Source organism: Lissotriton vulgaris, chromosome 2_1 (assembly GCF_964263255.1).
Source record: "Lissotriton vulgaris chromosome 2_1, aLisVul1.2, whole genome shotgun sequence".
In the NCBI taxonomy this organism is placed as follows: Eukaryota; Metazoa; Chordata; class Amphibia; order Caudata; family Salamandridae; genus Lissotriton; species Lissotriton vulgaris.
Window position 1 is genome coordinate 323,695,593 of NC_141687.1, and position 27,210 is coordinate 323,722,802.

At 44.8% G+C, this 27,210-nt stretch overlaps 1 protein-coding gene across 1 annotated transcript in view; it reads left to right on the forward strand.

Moving 5' to 3' along the window:
• The window catches only part of LOC147730267 (uncharacterized), a 545,933-nt gene that overhangs the window by 458,362 nt on the left and 60,361 nt on the right, over nucleotides 1–27,210 (forward strand). The window contains exons 14-15 of the mRNA XM_086954056.1: nucleotides 13,112–13,204; nucleotides 21,307–21,335. Of these exons, the coding sequence (XP_086810182.1) occupies nucleotides 13,112–13,204; nucleotides 21,307–21,335 (122 nt within the window). The remainder of the gene's footprint in view (nucleotides 1–13,111; nucleotides 13,205–21,306; nucleotides 21,336–27,210) is intronic.

Genomic DNA, 27,210 nt, shown 5'->3' on the forward strand with positions numbered 1-27,210 from the left:
CACCTGTGATGCTACAGGAGCTACTTGTGTAGCTTGTGGTGCTGCTGGGTTGGCCAGGCACTATCTGTGGATGAGGGACTGGAGAAGAGAAGCAGAAAAAAATCTAGTGTGTTGAAGATTGCCTTTCTGGGTAACAAGGTCTTTGTTGGCCAATTGAATCATATGGTCACCAAGGCTTTCAAAGATAGAAATCATGCTAGCTCCTCCTCAACTATTCAAACTGGGCCTCCAGGAGGCATTATATACATTCCTTGAGGTCTCACCATCAGAAACGTTTTAAAGCGTAGGAAACCTACATTATTCTGCTCAAAAAAGCTTCAGGGGGATTTTATTCAGTATTGGATTAGAAGAATGCAAGCTCCTGGGCGAGAACTATGTTACATTTGTATCTAGATGATTGGTTAATCCATTCTCCATCTAGATTCCAGTCACTTCTAGACAATAATCAAGTCTTGACATTTCTCCACAGCTACAGTTATGGCATTTCCTTTATCAGGATTTCATGTAGGATACTAGGAAAATACATCTTGGCTTTATTGAACTGAGTGTCTCAAGACTTTGACCAGAGAGTGATGATGCAGCAAGCTGTAAGGAAAGTACTGAATTGGTGGCTGGAGCCATCTCAATCTGAGGAAGGAAGTTCTTCAAACTCTCTCAGCCTCGACTGTGGTGACCTGCTAGTGGACATGGCTGGGGTGCATGTATGGAGGATTAAACTCTTCAAGGTAGATGGTCCTTTTAGGACACAAAGCACTCCTCCAATGGAGGGAGTTGGAGGTGATGTGTCTCATTGTCCTGCACTTTGCTCTGTCTCTAGCAGTAAAGACACTTCTGATCAGGAAAGAGAATATAACAGTTACATCTAATATAAACAAACAGAGGGAAACAGGATTCCAATATCTGTGCAGCATTGCTACTGCCATTTGCATTATTTTGGTCACATAGATGGTGGCCCTCCTGTCTGGGCGACATTCAAGCTCCAGTACATACGGTCAAAAACATAGGGTTCATTTTTGATGACAACCTGACATTCGGAAATCAGATCAATACCCTCACCTCATCCATTTGGTTCATCCTAAAATTGATCAGGAAAGCTCACCCTTTCATCCCGTCAGGCTCCCTAAAAACACTTGTTACAGCATTAGCCTTGTCCAGGTTGGACTATGGTAATGCACTGTACATAGGGATCTAAACACAGCACCTACAAAGGTTGCAGCTTCTTCAAAACGCAGCAACCATATTACTATTGGATATTCCTAGGTACCAGCCTGTTCCCACAGCCTAAGAGCCCTACACTTGCTCCCAGTGGACAAAAGGATTACGTTTAAATCCCAATGCTTAGCCTTCAAAGCACTAGACGGTTCTGCTCCTCTATTCCTGAGGACTCATTTGAATTGGTCTGTCCCAACAAGAAGTTTAAGATCTGCACATAGTAAACTCATATATGAACCCAGGTTCAAGAAAGCACGCTGGGGCGGAAGAAGCTTTCTGTTATGGACTGTCAAGACATGGAACCTTCTACCAGTTGCCGTAAAGAATAACCCTACGCTGCTATCCTTCCTGCCATGTGTCACTGCAGTACTTTCAATCTACAGCCCTGCCAGACAACCACCGTGCTCCATGAAGATATGCATTTCCAACATATCTGTTATTGGAATAAATACACACTGCAGCCCACATAAAACACTTAACACCCACACCACTTTTTCTGCACCAGCTTACAATGGCCTTACTTGAGAGTTAAATACCAATTGCTTGACACGCATTTTAGGGTGTAATTTTAATGGCAGAGCACAAGCACCCTGGCATCGATTGCCAGTGTCATAGTGCACAGAAACCTAATGCCAGCAAAAAGTGGTCCTGATAAAGGTGAAAAGCCCAGGCTCCCCGTGCAGAAATGTGGCTTTGGTACAGTGTCAGATCCTTGTATTCTTCCTGGAAAGGTACTAGAATGTGAAGCATTTTAATGCACTGAGGCTGGGAAAAGAAGTCAATTGGTTGAATAATGTCAGACAGACATTAAACGAAAAAAACAGTTTTGATGATCGCTGCTTCACGCATTTCTGTCACAGAGGACTATAGAAAAAGTGAATTGTTTTAGGATTGCAAATAAAATGTGATGGTGATCCAGTGGCTTACCAGCAACAGGTAATCTAATACCATATACTCACCTGGGCCCATAAAGACACATACACACTACCTGGTATTAAACCGCTGGGTTAAATTGTTTGTAATTTTTATTGTTCTAGATTAGTATTGCCTTATTCTCAACTAATCTTTCACTAATCAAAAAGTTCTTTCCTCTGGTCAATGGACCAAATTAGTTGAACTAGTTGATGGTGAAATATCAATAATACGATCTACTTATATTTGATGTAATAACCACAGACTCAGGAAGTATTTTAAATCTTTATCTAGATTAATTGCATGTAAACCACTTACAAGTACAGTACTGTCACAATTATTCATAAGAAGGAAGATTAAGTGAATCAATTATCAAACGTATTCATTTGAACTACGCAATGACTATGCATGGAAAGGAGAGGATAGAGAGAAAATGACATAGGCACATAAACAGACATATAATTATAGTTACTGAGTATGGTGTGAAAACCAAGCCCTCTGGCCAAGGGGCTGGCAAGGCTCCCCAAGGGAAGATCTGGGGACCAAAGGCTTCAGGACAGGAATCGGGACAGGTTAGATGACCTCTCTATCACCAACGCTTGCGTAGCACCCCTCTCTGACACTCTCTTCCTGCTCAAGATGTCTTCTGCGATCTTCTTCTAATTAACTCGATTTAATTTTAAGTGGTCTGCATTCGATTCTTCTTCAGCGTCTCTCGTCACTCCGACAGCATCCCGACCTCTGCAGCATTCAGCATCGACGTCACGTCGGGCAGCCTCCCAGTCTCAAGCTCTCACTAACTAGCTAAGAACTACCTCAATTATACCCTACAATATGAATGTACCTCCCAATAATATTTCAATATCATGAAACTCCTAACTCAGGATTGGACAGAAAAGGGGAAGGAGGTGATCATCACACCATGCTTACATTCCACTCTTCTCAGTTTTTTTCTTTTTTTTTGTTGAAATATTTTAATTAACATTTCTTTGATAGAAACTCAATGCATTACACGACATGTGAAATTGGCTTAATTTCATGTGATGAACAACATTGGGTATTTCAATCTTGTCTCCTGATTGATGTTTATCTTGTATTCAGTACAAACATTTCTGTAGTCAATGTCAATATTGAACTGGGGAGGTGGAATTGGGGTGGTGGTCTGAGGATCTTTAGGCATAGGGGACAAACGGGGCGCCGGGCTATTGTATTTTCATTGGCAGGTGTGACAGGGTTCTGCTACGGGGAATCGGTCCAGTCATCATCCTGCATCTAGTTGCTTTGTGTGGTATGTGATTGCTGTATCTAGCTTTGTTACATGTCTATTGCTGTGTGAGTGGTGATGCAGTTGTCTGACTCATCATGTATGGGACACTGTTTGAATTGAAGCAACAATAGAGTCCATTCCATGGATATGGGATGTTTGCGCATCCATTTTACCTCCTTCTCCCTTAGTAATTCCTCCTCCGCTGCTGCCCACTTGTGTACTGCCCCCACCCATGCCGCTAATGGGGGGCCTGTGGGGGACCGCCAGTACATTGCTATGCCTCTTTTTGCTAGGAGCAAAGCTAGTGATATGAACCCGGTGGACACCTTGTGTTGTTTCCGTCTCCAGAAGACTCCTATTGCGCAAGCCTCCCACTTGTTCATGTATGGTAGCCCCGTAAGGTCTCTGAGTGTCTCGGGGATTGTTTGCCAGAATGATTGTAGTGTAGGGCAGCTCCAGAACATGTGGCAGAAGTCGGCATCCGGTGACGGACATCTGGGGCATAGGAATTGGGAGTCCGGGAAAAACCGCTGGAGGCTCGCGGGTGTTTGGTACGCTCTATGTAGGATATAGAATTGGATGTTTTTAAATTGTGTATTTCTGGATACTTTTTTAGGGTATTCAAGGGCTATTTCCCATTCTTTGTCATGCAGTTGACATACCAACTCTTCCTCCCACGTGGCCCGCAGGGCGTCTAGGGGTTGGTGCATCAGTTCCCATATGGCTTTATAAAGCCAGGTGATTAGGTGTCGTCCCACCTCCATGTGCAGGATCATGTGAATGACCGGGTAGGTGGCTGGCTCTTCTGTCGACTGATTGTGATTTGGCCAGAAGCTTTCAATGAGCTGTCTGTGAAGTAAAAATTGGCCAAGGGGGACACCATATTCATCCATAATTTGACGAAATGGTTTCAGCTGTCCGTCCTCGAACAAGGACTCCATCTCAGTGAGCGAATGTTCTGTCCAGAGGTGGAGCATGCTTGGTGTGTAGTATATTTCTCATCTGGGCCAGCCAGCCAGCAGCAGCAAAGGAGAGTACAGTGGTGCCCCCGCCGACATTCGATGTATCCTCTGCATACACCTGCTGGCTACTGACACTTGTAACCGGTAAGTGCGCCGCTGTTTGGTGTCTGGTAGCAGTAAACAACAGAGTTCTGGGACGGGAGTCCCGCAGGTCGCCGTATGGGTCTCAGCCATGTGTCTGCCTGCCGTCCAGAAGGATAGCAACTGCAGTTGTGTAGCTAAGAAGTACAATTCGAAAGAGGGTGCACCCAGCCCTCCCTGTGTGGGGGGCAATTGTAACTTGGCGACTCGGGCGATCGGGGCCAGTGGGAGAGTCTTCCAGAACCCGACCACCGATCTGATTCCAGCTAGCGCTCTGCAGTGATTGCCCTCGAAAATATCAGATCGGGAATGGTATAGATGCACTCCGAGGTAGCGGGGGCGCTCACACTCCAGTGTAGGCCCTGTTCACCCACCCTAACTTACTGATGGGCGAGATCGGGGTGCAATGGATAAACTATGGACTTGTCCCAGTTTACTCAAAGGCCGGACTCCTCTGCGAATTCCATCAGTGTTGTCTGTATGGATGTCAGTTCTGCGGTGATGTCCTGAATATATAGTAATAGGTCATCAGCGTACATGGAGACACTGTGCACGGTGCCCGCCATGGGAATGCCCCAATTTTCCCGATACAATGGTATGGCGAGGGGCTCTACCCCGAGGGCGAATAGCAGGGGCGAAAGTGGGCAGCCCTGCCTCGTGCCTCTATCTTCAGCAAAGGATGATGATATGTATCGTCCCATACGGATGCGTGAGGTAAGTTTGGTGTACAGGAGTCGCGTATAAGCCAGGAGGATGGGACCTATCCCCGTCTGATTTAGAACTGAGAATAGGTATGGCCATGTGAGGGTGTCAAAGGCCATCTCTAGGTCTAAGATGTGGCAGGCCGCTCTGGGAAACATGGTGCTTACCTGATCGTGGATGTGAAATAGCTGGCATATGTTTTGGGATGTGTTCCTGCCGGCAACAAAACCACATTGGTCTGGGTGAACCAGGGGGTCATAGAATTTATGTGTAGCAGTCTGCTAATATCTTCCCTAGCACCTTACAATCCTCTGACAGCAGCGTGATGGGCCGGTAGGAGGCTATCTGGCATGGGTCACGATCGGGCTTTGGGAAGGTTACGATGACTGATTCCCGAAGGGAGCCGGGTAGTTCTCCCTTCTCTAGTGCGGCCGCAAACATTTCTACAAGGTGGGGAACCAACAGGGGGGAGAAAGTTGTGTAGTATTCCAAGGGGAAGCCATCCAAGCCTGGAGCTTTGTTGCGCGCCAGTGCGGTGATTGCTTGGGTGCTGTCAGTAGATTGTATCTCTGTATCTGGCTCATTTTCCTCTGCCTTCGTGATTTGCGGGATTGTCAGTGGGTCGAGGAATTGATTGATCGCTGCCAGTCCGGACTGTTCTGGATTGCGGTATACCTTAGTGTAGTATTGTTGAAATGCTACTAGGATTTCTGTTTGTGAGCGTAGTATATTTCTGAGGGGATCTAGCACTTCTGTAATGGGTTTTACTAATGTGTCCTGTTTAGCCAGCCATGCGAGCAGTGTGCCTGTTTTATCTTTTTCCCTGTGTACCCTGGTCGCAAATGCCTTATAGTTGTACCTACATAAGTCTGTGATAGCTGCCAGATGGTCCGTCTTTGCCTGTGCTACTTGGGCGATACTCACCTCGTTGGCGTCTTAGTGTTTGGTAAGTGTGGCTAGTGTTGATTCAGCTAGTGTTAGTGCCCGTTGCAGTGTTCGCTTCACCCCTACTAAATGTTTTATACATTCTTCCCTGGCCACCACTTTAAATGCGTTTCACTCCATCAATTGTGATGTTGTCATGCACGTGTTATGAGAGAAGTATTCCTGTGTACTTATCTCTTGCTCGTTTTTGAAAACAGGATCTGTCAGGCAGTGGTGCGTTAGTCTCCATGTGGGAACAGGGGGATGGGGAGGTCACCAGTGTAGGCATATTAAGTGAGCGTCATGGTCGAAAAGAATCCGGCCGAGGTAATCCACATGCTGAATTTTGGGTATTAGCGATGCTGTGCAAAGGAATCTGTCCAGTCTGACTCGCAAGTTGTGTGGGATGGAGTGGAACGAGTATAGCCGGGCCTGTGGGTGGTGCTCTCTCCATGCCCATTGTGTGACCCAGTTTTGAAAGCGTTCTGTTTGCTTACAGGCAGGAGAGTGTTGGGGCGGGGGGTTGGATTGGTCTAGGGCGAGATTGAGTGTACAGTTGTAGTCGCCCCCCAATATCCATGGTATGGATGCAAATTGGGCCAGAATTCCTGTAAGGTGGTCATCGAACCTATCCTGCTCAACATTTGGGGTGTATCTGCTGCCTAAGAGTATTGGCTGCCTGTCTACAAGTCCCACCATTAGGGCAACCTTCCCTCCTTGTCTATCACCCTCCTGATCTCTTGGAATGGGGTGCCTGGTCTGATCCAGATTAGCGCTCCACGTACATAGGCAGAGTACGACGTGGCCCATATGGCCATTTGGCCCGCAATTGATCTATTTCCGGTGTGGTTAAGTGTGTCTTCTGTAAGAGTATGATTCGTGCGTCCTGGCGTTTAGCGTAGGAATAGACAGCATAACGTTTGCTCAGTGTGTGAAGGCCTCTCACGTTTTACATTAAAACACGTCCGCTTACAGTGTTCTGACGGCCATTTTGTGTGGTCTAAGCAAACTGGTAGAATGAATCCCATCTGGACCAGAGTGCCCGTGCAGCGTCTGTCAATGTAGCAGTCATAGGTATAGCCTGTTGTCGCCCACTTGTGTAGCATATTTTCCCTGTTGTGTGTATGCCCATGTGGGGAGAGGATGAGATTCAACGGGGAAGGTGAACAGATAACTTGGATAGGGAAACAGTCCCAATACCGAGGACGTATCGCTGGGGGTGATATGTCCAAACTGACTCCCATAACCGAGAAGAGTGCTAATACATTAAGCGTGGTGGCGTTGTATGTCTGCGAGGTAGGTCCACCCAGGAGCTTTTGCAGGATTAGTGTTCGTCATCTGGACTGTGAGCAATCCGGTACGTGCTATGTGCACATCGTGGGTGGGTTTGACAGTGCAGGGCTGTATAGCACTGTCAGCAGGACAGCTTCATTCCGAGAGGGTTCTAGTGCCTTCATCAGCTCATCAGATCATAGTGTCAGCAGTCTGTGGGGTAACCAGGGGCTGGGTGACCGAGTCCGCCCCATGAAGGAATCCCTTCGCTGTCGCCGTCCCCATTCGAAGCGAAGAGGTGCGGGGCTCGGTCTAAGCTGTCTGTAGGTTGGGAGGCGGCAAGTCCGTCACCGCCTGCAAGGCTTTACGTTGCTCTTGCATGATTAGCTCCAGATCAGGGGATTCCAGGGTGTGGGTCGCTGCTGCCGTGTCCCCTCTGCTGCGTCGCTTCCGCGATCTACGTTGTCTCGAGCGCCCTTTGAGATCGTCCACGCATTCTTCCATGGTGGTTAGATGGCCCAGGATAGTTTGGAAGGCTTTTTAATGGACCGTAACAATTGGCTGCATCTCCGTCATGGTTTTCTCTCCGTCTTTCACTGTCAGCCAATTTGCGATGGTCATCTCTGAGGAGACTTATGTCCGTCGTTAGGGTGCCGAGGCGTTCCTCCATGGACATCCTAGAGAGTTCAATAGCGGCAATTACTTGGTCAAGTGCATCCGAAATGGATTGGTCCGATTGCGTCATAGTTGTCTTAGTCAATGTGCAGGCAGTCGGCTGGTTCTCAGGCGCTGTCTCAGGAACAGTCATGTTTTGCGTTGCTCTGGGCTTCCCCATTGCGCTGGCTGGAGTGGCTTTTGGCGTGCTGGGTATTGCCTGCGTCTGGGACGCGTGTGGCCGGGCCGCCATCTACAAAGTGTCTCGGTCTTGCTCACAATCGCTATGTGTGTGCCCTCAGTTCCTTTTCAGGGCCACTCGGGCAGCCGTTGTCAGTGCAGGCGGCAGTGTGCTCTTTACCAAGAGGGGTCCCCAGTTTTATGTTGCGGTTGGTCCAGGTGCTGTCGCCGGGCTTCCTCTCCAAGGCGTCTGGTGTATAGAGGTGGGAAGGTAGGCTCCTCGGTGGTACTGCAGTATGAGCATTCACTCTGCTGTGCTGAGGTCAGTCTGAGCTATGTCTGACCAGCACGAATTGCAGTAGAGGGAAAGGACACCTGAGGATTACCGAGTGGTGTGACAGAATCAGCTGGCCATCTCCTCCTGTCTACCGCTGCACTCCGCCGTCGGATTCTGCCTCCCCTACCGTCAATGACAGTTGTGGTATTTCACAGGCACCATTTTGAGGTCAGGCAGCATCGGTGAAGCGCAAGGGGCACCTGTGGCTGCTTCGGTTGTTTGCGCTGGAATGCGCCTCAGACCCGTAGGGTACAGAGCAGGCGTCAGGTGGTCATAGATGTGTCTCAGTTATATCGCCGGGGGAGGGAGGCCTCATTGGCGGGAGTTCAGTGCTGGCATCTAGGCTGCCATATTAAGGTCAGGCAGTGACCATCTCTGGCACATCTAACCGGCCCTAGTGTCGATAGGGGGTCACACACTGAATAGTAGGCGGCTCAGGGGCACCCAGCCTACCTCTCTTCAATTGTTGTAGTGTACCGGCGCTGGACTGTTCCTCAGCTCCCAGTCTGTTTCATTCGCTGAGTCTCACTGGCGCCATTTTGAGTCCATTTTAAGAGGTTGGCACTGGGCAGAAGTGCTACTAATACATCTGTGCTAACAACTATATCATAGATATACAAACAAATAATTAATCTAGGCACACATACAAAAATATATTCTGTTTATTAGTCTGATGTATTTTTTTCTCTTTTTGAGTCCAGGCAGCCTTGATAATTAGCGGTGTTCGATCTTGTGAAGGGACCACAGGTGGAAGGGGTGTGAAGTGTGCTTACTGCCTTCGGATCAATGGTGCCCTTGCAGACTTCTCCGGTGCGATCTGCTGGCTTGTAGGACTCGTAGGAGTCGGGCTCTCGTCTGTATGGTGCCGCAGAGGTGGGAGTCAGAGGCAGTCTCCGACCGCCAGTCCGATTACCAGTGTCTCCTCCGATCTCGTTATGTTCTCCTGTGGTGTTTGTGATAGTGCTGTCGCCACCTCAGCACTCCGCACCCTGCACTCCACTTCGCAGGCTGTGTCACCGGGGCTTGCTGCCGGGAACGAGTGTGGCTGATTAGGAGTTGGGGTCTGAGGTGGGCAGATGCCATCTGGTCTTTGGGTGTCGGCGCCGCTAAAGTTCAATTTTCCTCCAAAATCCGCTTAATTACTGGCCTCAGCATTTATCACCCGGTGCTCCTCTTGTTCCGATTCCCGGGTGTCTGTTTTCCGGCCAGATTTGACTTAGTGTAATGGCAAGATGCCTGCCCGAGCATGGAGCCTCAGCACAGTACGACCGTCATTGCAGCCATCTTGGCCATGCCCCATTTCACTCTTCTCAGTTAACCCTTTGTTAATAAACCCATCCCCTTTATTCATAAGTCTTTATTCCTACCCGCATTCACATCATTATTGTCACAAATTATAATAGTTCACAGGTTCTCATCCGTGTCAGTGGACTGTTGTTCCGTTTCCCAGGAAAAGTATCCCTTCTTAACCTTGGACGGTATTCAAGATGGCATCGCTACTTCCAGCTCGATTGTACTACGCATGTGCACCAATCAGGAGGGAACCGACTATGGTTCACATAAAAAGGACCATAAAAAGCACTATTGATAAAAGTCAAAAAGGCAAATATTAAAATCAAAAATAAATGGTTTCACTGTATACCACGTAGCTCTATTCTAACCCCATTGACTTATTAATGCTATCCCCGGATTAGCATTAGTAAAATAACTTGTTTTCGTTTTTAGCACAGCAGATGCCAAGCATGTGAGTTCAAAGCAGCCATTTTGTCAGCCACTCCGCAAGTGCAAAAGATTCGCTCCAAGCGAAAGTATGTCATACTACACAGATGCAATAGATGCATTCATACTAAATATTTTCAGTTAGCAGCCATTTTAGAATCTCACTCGAGTTACTCGTTAGTAAAACACATAGACAAGCTTCACTTTTTATAGTGTAGTCTGTTGTGCATATTAATTTTACACAATACAAAGTTAATACGTGGTTAAAACTTATACAAGAGGATTGCGTCCAAGCAAGTCTCTTTTGTACAAGTCCTTGCTCCATCAATGGTGAGGCAGTTGGAGTGCCATGGAGGGGGAGCTAACAAGCCAACACAGTTGAACATCAATTAAAAAGGGACAGGAATGGGGCTTTCAATGAAGCACACACAGCACACTGGAGCAAGAAATGCCTTGAAAGATCTGGACTTTTATTTGTTATCGAAACTGTGACTCGATTTATGTAAGGGTGTCAAGCAAATCCACGGATTTCACAGTACAGTTGGTATAATAAAAGTTCTTATTTTTGTCACGTAAGTTTCTTGTCGTTTCATAAGAATTACAGACTTAAGTTAGAATTTGCATTTCATTCATCCGCTGCACAGGCTTACATCAGTCGCTTGCAGGCATCCAAGGTGCCTAAGCAGGTTCTTCTTGGTGTAAATATTTAGGTCACCTGCTTGGTATGGTAGGTATACTGTCTTGCTTTTTCTTTTATTGTTTCATATAATTTGTGGCTGTTACAGCAGTTTGTTAATCTCAATAGACACTGTGTCAGCCAAATTCATGAAAGTGACAGATAACATGCCATAACAACTCATAACCACACCTTAACTTTCCCCAAGGGCTTACACAGGTAGGGGGTAACATTCTCAGAAACCAGAGTTATAAGCATAATGTGAAACCTCCCATCCACCCGTGGGAACACACCAGGCATGTAAACGTAGTTGAGGGTTTCTGTTGCATGGGGGCAGCAGGTGTCCAAAGTGGGGGGGCGGGGGTGTTCCAATAGTTGTGGAGAGCAGGTCGTAAGGCTGCAGGAGAGGGTCTTGTACATACCTGTTTCTCCAGGAGGCTGGAAGGATGGGAGCCCATTTTTGTTACCGGGAGCCAGTTTCGTAGCAGTGCAGCTGTTTTAAAAGCACTGCATATTTCCTGGTATATCCCAACAGTTTTCAGGCAACTATAAAAATGCCAAGATAACTCTGGTGATTATTGTACCTGCTGGAGAGAGATCAGAGTTTTGTCATGTGGCAGTTTTGATCATCTAATGTAGCGCAGAGGGTTTATATGCCTGCTGCAAAGAGTATGTACTATGCAGATCACCAAAAATATTTTATGTGCATAGCTCAGTGGGTTACTGCTTTTGTCACTGTGCAGTTCATAAATTACTATTGTAGTCTAGGTTAAAAAGTTATTTTTTATTTTCCAGTCTTTCACTATCCCAATTTTGCTAAAAAGGGCTTATTCAGGTAGAAATAAATTCTTATTAGTAAAGTCAACCCTAACCACTGTGCTACGTTCTTTATCCTAAATTTGAGCTTCCCCATACCAAGGACTCTTAAAAAAATGCATACATGGCATGTGAATCCAACACTTTGTAGTGCCCTTTGTCTTATGTAAAATGTTCTATACACTTGTTTACACACGTGTAATTCATTGTCACAGTATGTGTGTGTGATGTAAAATGCTCCAACATCCTTCACTGGTATAAGAGGCACTTCAAAGCAAATCATATACATGTGAGAGAGGGACTACGGAGAAATGAGGGGCAATGGCGGAGGGTGACAGTGAAGAATTTATTGAAGAGCCTCAATGAAGATTGCTGTATCCAGGTGCACTGTGTCATCATTTATTATGCTTTATAAATAATACAATTGAATATCTAATGAAAAATGCGTTGTAGAATGAAAAACTTTTACCCAATATGTTCTTTGGGGAAAACCCCCAAGCCCATTTGTAGAGGTCAGACTCGCTATGCACCTTGGGCGGGCCTGGTGTAAAAAAAATTGTCAGGGCTGCTTTGGGTTCCCAGTCCTGCCCTGGTATTTAATCGTCCTTCTCGGCCTTGAACAATGCTATGTGCAATTCGTTCCACCCACAGCAATATTTCTGTAAGCCTCAGACCGCCTCCCTGGAAATTTCTGTGCTTTCGTTGGCAACAAAGTTTTGAATGGAATAAGAAGCTAAGTGTTGCAGTGGGTGTTCCGCTGCAACACCCATTGATTTTGACACTGCCCCATATTTACAAGGGTGGTGTAAATATGTGGCAACGCCAAAAGTACGACCAGGGAAAACCTGGTCTTAACATGGCAAAACGAGGAGAAATGCTTAATTTCTGCTCATTTTTGCTGTTTCTAAGTGTGCTGCATTGTGCAGCACACATATAGAAAGAGCAAAACGCCATGAATAATTGATTATGTGCCAAAAGGTGTCCCTTCCTGCATATAAACAATCATTAAAAAAAATTACAATTTGCAAATTCTGTGTGCTGCACAATGCAGCCCACATAGGAGTTACACATCGCTATTTGAGATTGTTTATGTGCAGGAAGGGACGCCTTCCTGCACATAAACGATCATTGCCCCAATGCATGCACCCTTGCACTATGGTCAAAGTGTGCCTGCATTGGCGCTAGGCAGCTTAATTTAGCACCAGCCCCGTGGAAACGATGGGGCAGGATGTGTGGCTGGCCACAAGGTGTACTGTACACACACAAACAATGCTGTATGAAATGTTGTTAGCTGTCATGCTGTCCTCTTCTCTTCACACAATATGTCCTTCCTGCAGGAGAAGCAGTCCCGCTATGAGCTGCAGAAGGCGGCAGAGGAGCAGATTGCAGAGCTGCAGGCTGAGATCAGAAGGCTGCGGGAGCTGAACAGGGTAAAGGCGCTCCTTACAGTATCAAAGGATGCTCCATTGTCTCAAGGCCTCTGGGCTGCATAGAACGCCATGGTCAGGGAATAATGGAAAAGCAAAAGGGGGTGTGATATGTGAGGACAGATCGCATCTTTGAGAATCCACTGGGATGGAGGACTAGACGGGAAATTGTGCTTGGCAGATCACTTCATGCCAGGAAGAACACAATGTAAACCAGTTCTTTAGTTCAACCGGTTTTATTGACATGACTGAGGATTCTAACACCCATAATGCAAGTGGTAAAAAGCATAAAGAAAGAGTGTAGTGGCAGTTGCAAACTTCCCATTGCCATGGGGCATCTCTGGGATTCCTTCATCCCAACACTCCCATGAAACACGGCAGGGGAATCTTGAAGATTCCCCAATACCTGAGACACCAAAGTATTCTTTAGAAACACCTTCCCTGTGGTGCACAAGCACACCCCAACAAAAGGGGAATCCCTGAATGTGGGACTGGCAAGAACACCATGCCCATCAGAAGGGGAACGGGGATCAGATGACTCATTAATACTCACGGCCCGCACTTTTTGAAGGCTCTGCACTCTCGCTGAAACATTAATGTATTTATTTAAAAAAGACCTCTTTCTTAATAACATAGCAGCTAAAAGGTTAATACCAGTTGATGGCACCATATGCTGAGGTGTTGTGTCTTTTTCTATGCCTACAGGGCGTATTTTTACATTTTTAGGTCTCGGCCTGTTCCAGCGCATGCGCTGATCTCGGCCGAGACATTTTGGGGCTCTCAGAAATGCTACTTTGCCGGCAATGAGCTTGCTAGAACGCGCACATGCGCTTTATAGTAAGCTCATTGCCGGCAAAGTAGCATTTGCGGTGACGCGTGTGCACACCACTCGCATCACCACTCGCCATCGGGAGATCCTTCCGACCTCTATATATTTTTTCAGACAAACAGCACCCCGCCATATAGAAATGTCAGCCCTAGTTAACTTTTACAGTCTCCTATATTTACTTAGCAGCGCCCCCCCCCCCCCTTGCATACTGCTGTCTCCCTGAGTGGTAGGTTCTTCTCTCAGGTTCATTTCGGAAGAAAACAGTGTCTCTGCAGGCTGCAGCCTTGACTCTTGCTGCCAACTCCACTGCTTCTGCCATCGCAAAAAATGATGTTCAAACTGCTCCCGCTATTGTGTCAACCAGGCGCGCAACACCCATTGAACTCACCGGGCTTCAGCCCCCCCCGTCGTGTGTGGCAGCCCGGGATGAGACAGATCCCGGGCACACACAGAGCCGCACCCGAACATTTCACAGGTCTTTAAAAGACCATTTGAATGTTAATTAGGCCTTGCACCCCTTCTAAGAGCCCCTGCAGCCCCACTCTGCCTACTGATTAAAGGTTCAGCCCCCCCCCCCGAAATTTTTTCTTAGCCCCCCCCCCCCCGAAATTTGGCTCTAGTTGCGCCTCTGGTGTCAACACTTATTGCCGGCTCCGGCTTTATGGAGTGGTTTGTATTCAGGCAGTCTTATGTGGCGGGGTTGGCGTCCTTCAACTGCACTCCTGGCTTCCCAACTTACACGAATATCCGTGGATTTAAGCAGGGGGCTGCCAGGTTCCCAAGTCAACTGGCTTCTGCGTATAACAGCATACATGTACAGAACTATGGCAGTACCTCCACCCTGCGCCGCCCTCCTGCCGTCCTCCGCACGTTCTCTTTCTGGTGGGAGCTACAGAGGAACTGCTTCTGTGCTGCCAGAGGGAACAAAACTAATTAAGAGGAATAATTAAAGGATTCAGATTTTGGATGCGCCTCTGACAGGAGCTCATACCTTTTATCTTTACTCTGCTTTTCAGGATGACTAGACCATGTCTTTGGACCTGTATTTAAATTTATGGGAGGCGTCAGGACACCGGGACTGCCGGGGTAAATCCGACACGTCTGGTCACCCTAAAATGCGTGCTGCAAATAAATGACGGAGTTGTGAAATAGAAGTACTTCACGACAACAGGTTAGAGCTTCAGTTGGCCATATTTTTGTGTATTCGTGTTGAAAGAGAGAGGATGTGGTCCTTCGGCCATATAGCCGACTTTGGTGCTGGAAACTAAGGTTCAAACCTCGGGGTCGCATGACGTCCACATCCTGTGATTGTGGGCAAATCACTTAATTTCTCCGTGCCAAATTGTGTCCTTGTGTAACGTAACCGGTGCTAATGTACAGCGCTCCAATACCGTCGGGTCGAGTTCGTGCTATATGAATCTGCATTTTAAAAAAAGGTCTTTGGTGTATTGCTTTTTTTTTTATTTCAGTAATTTTTTATTGAAAATAAAGAGCATAAACTCCTTTTTTAAATGGTCCAATGGTTTTTCTCACGCCCTACATGTGACATCACTTCCGGTGAAATCCAAGGTTGACCCTCTTTGCTTCGGCCCCCTGGGACATTTGGAAGTTGGCCCCACTTGGGTGTCCTAAATATCTTCTACAAAAATATCACCCCATTGGAATTAGAGTATAAAATATATCTATACCCAGTGGGGCTTTTTTGTAACCAACTTTAGACACAGTGTTTATGTCTTTAGGTCAGACAGGATTTCTGACTACATTATTATTATTATATTTTTTTTGTCCTCATCTCACCTTAGACCAAGACAGTTTTTACAAGCCGGTTTATATGGACCTGGCGCCCTTCGGCTCACTGCATAGATCTAGGCCCCATGGCCTTCCTCACATGATTGAGGTCAGGTGTAATCATTGGACCAGGATTCGACCACCATAGATCTAACAGTTTTTCAAGTGCAGGCGGCGTCCCCAAGCTAAAAGGGGAGACCAGATGTTATCATGTGTTCCTATCCTGCTTCCCTGGTCTAGACGTGTCATATTCAACGCAGCTTTTATCCAGATTTCTCTGTTGAGGGGGATCGGGTCTTTCCACCTTAAGCAGATCTCCCTCCTGGCTAGAATAATAGGATAAAGCAATAATCCCCTATCTAACTGCAACAGCACCTCCCTTGTAAAGTCGTTTGAACAAAAAATGACGAGATTAACATCAATTCCCAAATCTATTCCAAAAATAGCTGTCATGATCTTCCCCACATTCTTCCAGAATAGACTTAATTCTATGCATTTAAAAAGCACATGGATATATGGATATCCTCGGCTTTATCATTTTTGCATCTTGGACATTGTGGAACCGATACCGGGGCAAACTTGGCGATTCTAGCCGGGGTAAAATAAAGTCTGTTTAGCACAAAGAAGTGATTCTTTTTTAGCCTAGAGAGAATTCAAATTGTTCTTCTATGGGGTGGGCATGAGGAAGGGAGTTCCACACCGATGATTGGGAAGCTTCAAGCATTCTTGCATACCAAAGAGATATTTATTTTTTCTTTGGTTGCGGGTCTTGAAGTTACTGCTCAAGATCCCAGTTCCCTCTAATTTCGCCAGCTTCCGCCTCGTACCATGATCTTAGCTGGATGTACTTAAACCTTGAAAAGGTGGAGCCGATTTTAACTACTAACAGTTCCCAGGAGCGTACCCCTTCTGAATCCACCAGGTCCGACCATCTCCCAAAGCCAGCACTCCTTGTGGGAGCCGCTAGGCGGTCATTCAAGCAGGCTGGGGTCCCTGGTGAATCCCAAATGGGGGCAAAATCAGAAAAATAGCCTATACCCCAGATTTGTCTCATTTTATACCAAGTTGATAAAGCAGATTTCAAAACCTTGAGGCGTACACGTTTAAAAGATCTGGGAGCCCCAAATTTATACAGGAACCCACCTTGCCCATTGTCCCACTCTGCTGAAACCATTTCCCCAGAAGCTTACCCCACTTAGTCTCCACTGGTGTCGTTAGCAACATCCTAATGCCCTTAAATTGAAAAGCTATTAGGTACCAGTTAATATCTGGTAGGACCAGGCCGCCCTTTAAGAGCTTTCTTCTTAGTTTCTTCCAGGATAATCTTGCTCTTTTCTGCCCCAATATAAAGCTTCCAATTTTACCCTGGATTTTGCTAATTATTTTCTGGGGAAAGGTGAGAGGGACCGCATTGAAAAGATATGTCAGTTTAGGTAGGCCCGACATCTTTACCAGATTTACCCTTCCGTAAATCGTCATTGGGAGATTTGTCCACCTAGCAAAGAGATAATCTATGTCTTTTCAATTTTAACCAAATTTAAGAGGGGGATTTTCTTCAGGTCCTTCACCATTATTATCCAGAATTACCTAAACTCCCCGCTTTCTGAGCCTCCCCTGTAAGTTGTATTCCAGCACATAATTTCGGTTTTGGCTGAATTAGCAAGATATCCTGACAATGAGCCAAACTCCTTTAACAATATTTGGAGCCAAGGGATGGCAATGTTGGGGTCACTAGTGTAGATAATAACATCATCGGAGTAGAGTGCAATTTTACAATGATAATCTTGTGATTCAAATGGTCTAATAACGTTATCCAGCCTGATCATCTGCGCCAGGGGTTCAATATAGATATTAAATAACAGCGGGGATAAGGGGCATCCCTGCCTTGTTCCTCTCTGTATTTCAAAGCTTGGAATCAGGGAACCATTTAACAAGATTTTCGCAGAAGCCCCAGCATAACATTTCTTTTAGGGTCTGCACAAATATTGGCCCCATGCCTGCAGTCTCTAACACCCCCCATAGATATATCCATCACACCCGATCAAAAGCCTTAGCAGCATCTAAGGCCACTACCGCTAAGTGGTCGCCCCTAACTTCTGCCAAGTCGATATTCCCAATCAGAATTTGGGTTTGCTCCTCAATAGATCTCCCTACCATGAAGCATTTCTGATCGGTGTCTATTAGACTAGGTGCCAATGTTGCCAACCTCCCTGCCTGAAAGCCCATGAAGATCTTATAATCGGCATTCAGCAGGGAGATTGGTCGGCAGAAATATGCCATCAGGGGGTCTTTCCCTAGCTTCAATATTAAAACTTTTTTGGCCTCTTTCCATGATCTTGGGACCACCCCGGTAGTGCTGTAGACTGAGTTGAAAAGAGTATGAAGAATAGGTAAAAGCTCCTCTGATAACAATTCATAATTTTCATTGGGGAGAGAGTCAAGACCGGCAGCTTTTTTATTTGTTGCCCTTTTTATTTGGTCCCCTATCTCCTCAAGAAATATGGGAGCTTCTAACAATTCTTTAGCAGATTCAGTTAACAAAGGTAGGGACTTATCCCTTAACCATGAGCCAATCGCCTCTGGAGAAGGAGTTATGTTCTCTTTAAACAGGGTTGAAAAGAGGGACCGAAGACATTCCTGCATTTCTGCATGCTTCCTTGATTTAGTACCCTCTCTATCAATGATAAGGTTGTTTATATCATTTTTTGCCCGGTCCAACCTCGCTTTCCAGGCCAATAATGGCCCAGCTCTTTCCCCGTATTCAAAGTTCTCCATGTTCCATTCTTGCCACTGTGCCTTACATTTCTCATCTACGAAGATCCTAAGGTACTGCCTGGTTTCCTCGAGTTCCTTCTCTAACTCTTCCAAATCCCTAGTATTCTCTTGGTTAATAAGATTCCTTTTTTTTAAGAGCAGATATTCGACTCCAGGACTGTAATTCAATAGTCTTTTTTTTTTTTTAGTTCTTATTAGACTGCCCAATACCCCTCTCAAATTGGCTTTATATGCATCCCAAACATGATCTATTGAGATGGAGCCTAAATTGATAGTAAAAAATTCGAGGGAGGCCTCTTTGATTGCCTGAATAATCCCGAGTCTGACAAAAATGCTCTATTCAAAGTCCATCTTGATTGCGGACATGAACTACTCATGGAATATAGGAGGAGCAGAGGAGCGTGGTCTGAAAGATGACTTGGTGATATAGAGATACTGAGAATATTATCTAGGACCTCTTTATTAATCAGGACATAATCTATCCTAGCAGAGTGATGATACTTTTTACTATGAACAGTGAAACCCTGTGTACTACACATCATAGCTCTCCATACGTCCATCAAATTGATGTTTAGTAGGAGATTTTCCAAGACCCTTTGGGACCCGATAGCATGACTCAGATTGGAGTCAGACATTGAAATCACCTCCCACTATTAAAGGGGGGTATGCTGCAATGAGGTTATCTTGTAGCTTAACTTGGAAAGAGGGATCGTCCACGTTGGGGCCATAAAAGGAGGCGTAAGTCAGCTTTTCCCCTTCAAAATCCAACTGGGCGATTATCCATCTTCCTGATTGGTCTGTTTGAACCGAATTAATTTTACAGGTAAATCCCTTCTTAACCAGGATTGCCACACCACGGCAGTTGATTGATTGTTGGGAGTGGCAAAAGCATTGTATGCACGGGAGTTTAGAGAAAATACTCTTGAACTCTATTTGGTTTAACTGAACTGGTAACATCTCTAGGTATTTAAAAATCAATCTTTGTCTTCTTGGAGCTCTCAAGACATTTATATTCCAAGTAATAAATTGAATATTTCGGCCCCCCTTCATTTTGTCTTTCCACAATGTATTCCCTGATTAGCCGGTAACACTTACAATTTGGTCTAGATGGCCAGTGAGATGGGGAGTATTTTTCAACATTTTTTCTACCACCCTGTGCCCCACCACTCCCCCACCCCCCTGCCCCCATCCCTCCCTAACCCCTTGTGACCCCCAAACCCCCTTACACCCTGAGGAACCCAACCTTCCAAAAGGCGAATGCCTGTTCGGACTCTTCCTCTTTCCGGGCTTTAAAAATTACATTAAAAAATATTCGTAAGCTGGCGGCTTGACTCGAGGCATTACATAGGTCTTCTACAATCCCCTTTACAGCCCTCCCTGCTTATCATGCTGTATTTTTGCAATTAAGGTGTGTGCCGCTTTATGTGTCCATGGTTATCAGACTACATTATTCTGACACATAACCATGGACACATACAGCGGCACACACACATACACATAACACCCACATAAACACATACATGCATACACAAGAGGTCGGATTGGCTTATAGGGCAATCAGGCAGTGTCTAATAGGCTGGTCTGACAGGTCAGTGTGTGGGCCGTTTTATTGGCTGGTTGTGCGCCTGTTTTATGGTCTGCTGTGTCAATTTCTACTGTTGCCATGCCCGCTTCCATACCTTGAAAAACACTGAATGGATTTACAAGTTTAAAACTGCCCCAATTTGTAAACATGGAGGGGCAGATTTACATGCCACTTGCACCACTTTTGCTTATTTTTAACATGGGAAAAGTGAAGTAAGGGTGGCGCAAGGGGCTTGAAAATAAACCCCAGATCACTCAGCACCTCCACAGCATCACTCAGGGGCACCGCAACATCACTATGCGCTACCACAGCATCACTGAACGCCACAGCATCACTTGTCGCCACCACAACATCACTCAGCGCCACCACAACATCAATCTGTGCAACCATTCAACAATAACTGCTTTAAATATGTTCTCTCATTTATTGCAAATGTCACAAAAAGATGTTAATATTTCACCTCTGTTCTTGGATTTTCGTCACAATAAAATACACTGAACATAATCTTCGCAAAAGTTTAAGCTATTGCCATTATAAATTACAATAACTTTTATTTAAGAATTCATTATTAGAAACTTAAAAGCCATTGCTATTTGTAATATCAATACATCTAAGTCACGTAAATACAACACATATTGCATTATAAATGCTATAGGTGTCACATTTGCGAAAGTTAAAACTATTGGCATTGAAAATGACAAAGCTATTAATTTCGCTATTTTCAAAACCAAAACTTAATAAAAAATGTGTCATTTACAATACCAAAAGCTCAAATGTTCCTAATGCGAGACCTATTGCATTGCAAATGCTTGATTAAATAGCGTCTCCTCCTTTGAAGAGCCAGTTTCCATTTGATGCCATCTCTCCCTATGTAAACACATTAAGCCTTTTGTACAAGAATTTGTAGAAGTCTATCTTCAGGGGAAAATCTGTCAGCGAGCCCACTTGAGATAGAAAATGCCTACTTCATGTATGGGCTGGTAATGCATAACCTCAGCGCAGTCATACATAAGGAATGCATTCAGAGAGAATACTAAAATCAGTGAGGCCCCATCCTGCATCACAAACCCCCCCTCTGTGGAATGTGTCAGAAAATGCTAAATATGTGACCTTCTGTTTCTTTTCCAGAGGTCCCCTGACAGGTATTCACTTGCAAGGTAAGTCATGTATTGTTGAATGCCAGCTAGGGAAAACATAACATATTTTATTGTGGAAACAGGAGGCGAAAGCGCCTCGTGGCGGCCAACCAATTGACTCGGTTGTAGTTTATTCTGTACTTAAATGAGTGTACGTATTTATATTTCTGAAACAGCGAAAGGCATCCAAGGATGTATTTAAATGCATGCGATTGTCTAACCTTTCAAAAAGTTCCTAAAGCAATGTGTTTTACACCATTCAGTTTGGGCAATAAGACACAATTTGATTATTTTGCACACTACAATTCCTGCAGCTCGGTGATGCACTGTGGCATCTCTAGAAGTGAATTTTGAGGGGGGATACACTGGGCCACAGATAAACTGGTGGGGCCATCTACAAAAGCTATGTATGTGTGTGTATATATATATATATATAGCAATATATATATACACACTCACACACACACACGTATACAAATATATATATATATATATTCACAGAAAAAACCATAGGTTATAGACCATATATAGTTAGGAATTTGCATTTACAAAACCTTGAAAATTCACTGAAAAAACCATAGGTTATAGACCATATATAGTTAGGGATTAGCATTTAAAAAACCTTATTTTACTCGCACAAAACCATTGAAATTCCATATATAGTTAGATGCACTAACTATATATCGCGGACCCGCAATCCACTGCTAATGATGTCACATATTACATAATTCATGAAATGGTCAGTGACATCACTGATGACATCACTGATGACAACACCCAGTGACTGTATGTTTCTGTAAAGTTAAAATATGTCTTACATATTGAAGAATGAGTGGATGTATAAGTGTCTGGATGAAGGATTTAGTAGGTGCATGACTGACTGTATGAGAGAATGATTAAATGTGTCTCACTGAGTGCATGGGTTAGTGATTAAAGTGTCTTAATTTGGCAATCATTATTTATGTTCTTCTGTAAACTGCTGCATGTTTAAATCAGTAGCTATATCATTAACTATATGGGTTATTGAATGGTTGCCCAAGTATTTGTATGGGAGACTGAGTATGTGTGTGGGTGGCTGGGAGGTGTATAACTCTGTGCATAGATGTGTGAGCAGTTGATTCCCTAGGTGTATGGGTTCAAAAGTGCATGTAGAAACAGCTGTATGGACAGTTGACTGTGTGCATGAGTATATTGGTGAGTGAATGGATATCTCAGTTCTACATGTTAAAGTAAGTACATATGTAAAACACACTCCATGTGAGAGTTGACATATATAAATAACTGAACATAAGAGCCAGTGAATGTGAGAGTGGCTGTATGAATCATTGTGAACTTGTATCAAGGATTGTATAAGAGAGTAAATATGTGTTAGTATATGTTTGAATAAGTAAGGTGTGTATAACTGTATAGTTGAGGAAATGGAGGTGGGATTGATTCTTTGCATGACTGACTAGGTGTGTGGGTAACTCCATGGATGTGTGACAGTTTGTGAGTGCCTGTTTACACTGAGTGTATCTAAGGTTATATTAGAGTCTGAAGATGTATTATCACATAAATGATATCATCAGTGATGTAATCAGTAATGTCAAATGAGATGTCAGTGATGTCATCAGTGATGTCATTTGAGATGTCATCAGTGATGTCATCAGTGATGTCATTTGAGATGTCATCAGTGATGTCATCAGTGATGTCACTGACCATGTCATGAATTATGTAATATGTGACATCATTAGCAGTGGATTGCGGGTCCGCGATATATAGTTAGTGCATCTAACTATATATGGAATTTCAATGGTTTTGTGCGAGTAAAATAAGGTTTTTTAAATGCTAATCCCTAACTATATATGGTCTATAACCTATGGTTTTTTCAGTGAATTTTCAAGGTTTTGTAAATGCAAATTCCTAACTATATATGGTCTATAACCTATGGTTTTTTCTGTGAATTTCATTGGTTTTTTAAAAGCTAATATCTATAGCTGTAAAATATATTCTTTATTAAGTGACGTATCACGTAGCCCGTGAGACGCCTCAGGATGCATCGCATAACCGTGACGTATCGTCTCTGCAGCGCAAACCAAACCCAAAACGTAAGCGCGCCAGAACACGCTTAAAGATATATATATATTTTTTTAACCTTAATTAGACAAAATCCACACGTGCACATATCATAAACGTTCAAAAAACACAATATGTCGGACTCCCGTTACGCTGCCGGTTAGCTGCCCGGTTAACGTACCAGGAAGCACCTTTACCGCGAAAAATCGCAATTTTTTTTTCACCCCCCAGGGAACTTTAATAGCCCCCTCATCAATCCTAGGGGTTCAGGAGGGGTTTGCCTTACCCCTTTCATTGATTTACACCTTTTTTTTTTTCCACCTCTTGTCTCTCGATCCCACAGAGAGACAAGATGGCGGCCGCTCCAGACTGTTTACAATGATAACAGCCAATCAGCTTCTCCTCAGACTCCCGTTACACTGCCGGTTAGCTGCCCAGTTAGCTGCCCGGTTCGCGTACCAAGACGCGTCTCTACGGCGAAAAAAACGGAATTTTTTTTATTTTTTTTTTGGGCCCAGCGTGGCTCTATAATATCCCCTCATCAATCCTAGGGGGTCAGAAGGGGTCTACCTTGCCCCTTTCCTTCATTTCCCCCTTTGTTTTGGCCTCCTCTTGTCTCTCAATCCTACCGAGAGACAAGATGGCGGCCGCTCCGGACTGTTTACAATGTTGACAGCCAATCAGCTACTCGTCAGACTCCCGTTACACTGCCAGTTAGCTTCCCGGTTAGCTTCCCGGCCGCGCCGGACTGTTTAGAATGTTGACAGACACCGGAGAGCCAATCAGCTTCGCTTCGCAAAGTTCCGATACGCGAAAAGTAAGCGGACCGGAGCGCAGCCCGGAGCGCTGTTACAGATATATATCTTGTTTTAAACGTTAATTTCTCAAAATTCACTGAAGCACATATATTGAGACCTAGCAAAGGCACATCGGGCTAACAGTCCCTACAATTTTGCCAAGTTTCGTGGAAATCCATTCAGCCGTTCGGGCTAAAAGTGAGTCCAACCGCCCTATGGAAATTAACATGGGAAAAACGCGTTTTGGGACCCCCCTTTTTTCTCGGCCCCCCCTTGACGGACCCCCCCCAAATTTCCAGGAGCTGCTCAGAAACAAAATGTGCCATTTTCCTGAAAATTTCAGCCAATTCCGTCCACAAACGCCAAAGTTATTAGACATAGAATTTTCAGAAATCCCATAGGGAAAAAATCCTAACTATATATACCTACTGGCTATCTCCAGTAGGTAATATATATATATATATATATATATACATATATATATATGCATACATACATACACGCACATATATGTTTTCTTCACATTACTGCCGGAACTGCCCAACGAAGCTGGTGCGCATTAAAATGGTACACGAGGGGGGCATATTTACAAGGGCATTGCGGAGCGTCATTTTTTACAATGCTCCTGTGGCCTGGTGCCCTCCTTAACCGCATCGCGGCGGGCGATATTTTCCTCCTGTGCTGGGCCCCTATGAAAATGGGTGTGGTTGTGACGGAACTATTCCGTCATCAGCACAGCCCAACCGTGACTGATGACGGAATGGTTCCGTCACAAGCATCGAAGGGGTTAAAATTTACAAAAGCAGCATTAAGCCAGTTTGTGTGGCCTAACGCTGCTTTGTAAATATCGTACCCTTTCATGCTGATATCTGCGTGAAAGGGGCGTGCAGTGGGTGTTACTCTGGGCATTTCACTGCAACAATCATTGCTTTTTGATACTGCCTCAGATTTGAAAGGATCTGTAAATCTGACGCAGCATCAAAAACGAATGCAACTGAAAAGCAGGCGTTGGAGTGGAACAACGAGGAGAAATACTTTTATGCCTCCTCGTTTTTGCTCTTCCTATATGTACTTCATTATGCAGCACACATACAAAGAGCAAATCGCCTTTAATTATAGTTTATGTGCAGGAAGGCTTCCCATCTACAAATAAACAATCATCCCTGCAATGCTTCAACGCGAAAGGGTGTCTGTGTTGGCGCTAGGCTGCTTTTTCTGCGCTGGTGCAAGGAAAACACAGGGGTACGCCGTATTCTTGTGAATACAACATATCCCTGCATTTTTTTTAATGGTGCAGTGTGACGCTGTTAAATTACTTGCAGCGCCACACTGCGGCATTTCTTTGTAAATTTGCCCAGAGGAATCTTGTAAAACATCAAATCAAAACCTTTGCAATGAAAATACAAAGGCACCCACACTCCAGAATCTCAGATGCTAGTGTTTTATTGTTCCAAGAGAGCAAGTCCATTGGCAGAAACGCGGAGGGTTTTAACCCCTTGAATGCTCATGACGAGCTGAGCTCGTCATGAGCCACGGCGCTCCGGTGCTCATGACGAGCTCAGCTCGTCATGAGCCGTGGAACGCTCGCATTCCCCTGCTGTGCTAAGCGTTCCACGGGAACGGGTGTGGCTGTGACGAGCTGAGCTCGTCATGAGCACAGGAGCCCCGTGCCTCGTGACGAGTTCAGCTCGTCATGAGCATGTGAGCGCTGTCCGCGCCCATCTCCCCCCAGCACAGCGTGGGAATATCCCCCACATCGAAGGGGTTAACATTTTTCCACACTAAAACACTAGTTTGTGAGATTGTGGCGTGCGTGTGCTTTTATAGTATCGGTACAAAGCTTTTGAGCTGCCACACACATATATCTCTACATGTTGGCTTGAAATTATTTAAACTGACAGTATCATGTAAATATATGTGTGTGTGTGTGTGTGTGTGTGTGTGTGTGTGTGTGTGTGTGTGTGTGTGTGTGTGTGTGTGTTTGTGTGTCTACATTTAGATATAAATATTTACAAACAAACACATAAAGTCAGATTTAAATATTTTAAGCGAACAACACTGCTATGCAATGAAAGGTAGTTGGACAAATGAATGTGTTTGGCGAGGTGGAGTGTCTGTTTTCTCTGTTTCGCTTACTGGCACCTGTGGGGGGAGGGGGAGGGGTCGCCCACGGGCACCTGTAAGGATGAAGCAGAAAGGGGGGAGGACAAATGGTGCGTGGCAACAGAAGGTTGTCAGTCTAGGGCCACTGAAAATTAGCCAAGAACAATCCTTGCTGACCTTTCAAAACGGGGTAAGAGGAGCCTATTCTGGTGGTAAGATGGGTGACATCCCTGTCCTGTGTCTAGCTAGAGCTTACTTTCATCAGTTTGTGACATAAATAAAGAAATGGATGAAAACATACATAAATACACACGTGATAAATAAACACAGACATAGATACATAAATAAAACAAAAATAAAGCAAACTCAAGTCTGCAAGGAAGTCCCTCAGCATGAGGAATTGCTTCTTTAAAACACGTTTTTACAAATTAGCATGTGTGTTAATTGATTTTTATATGGAAGAACGACTACTGCTGTTTGGGTTTCTTGGCGCATAAGAACATCCATACAAAGCCCTGATGTCACACATCTCTCTATACTTGCGCCACGGTGCGCCGCATTGTAAATGCGGCACATCCATGGTGGCGCAAGTGGTTTCAACCGTCACACAAAATAACTGCTGCATCCCTGCTGATATGCAGGGATGCGCCAGTTATTGTAGATCTGCCTCTTAATCTTTGGCCAGAAAAGGGGGCAGACTTATATTGATTTACCAGAGTGGCTCATTCCAGCGATCTTAAGGTCTGATTTAGAGTTTGACGGACGGGTTATTCCATCACAAACGTGATAGATATCCTGTCCATCATATTACAGGTACATTATATCCTATGGAATTTGTAATACAGCAAGTGGAATATCTGTCAGTTTTGTGACAGAGTAGCCATCCCCAGAACTCTAAATCAAGCCCTTTATGTTTAATCACTGCTAGGAGCTCATTCTTG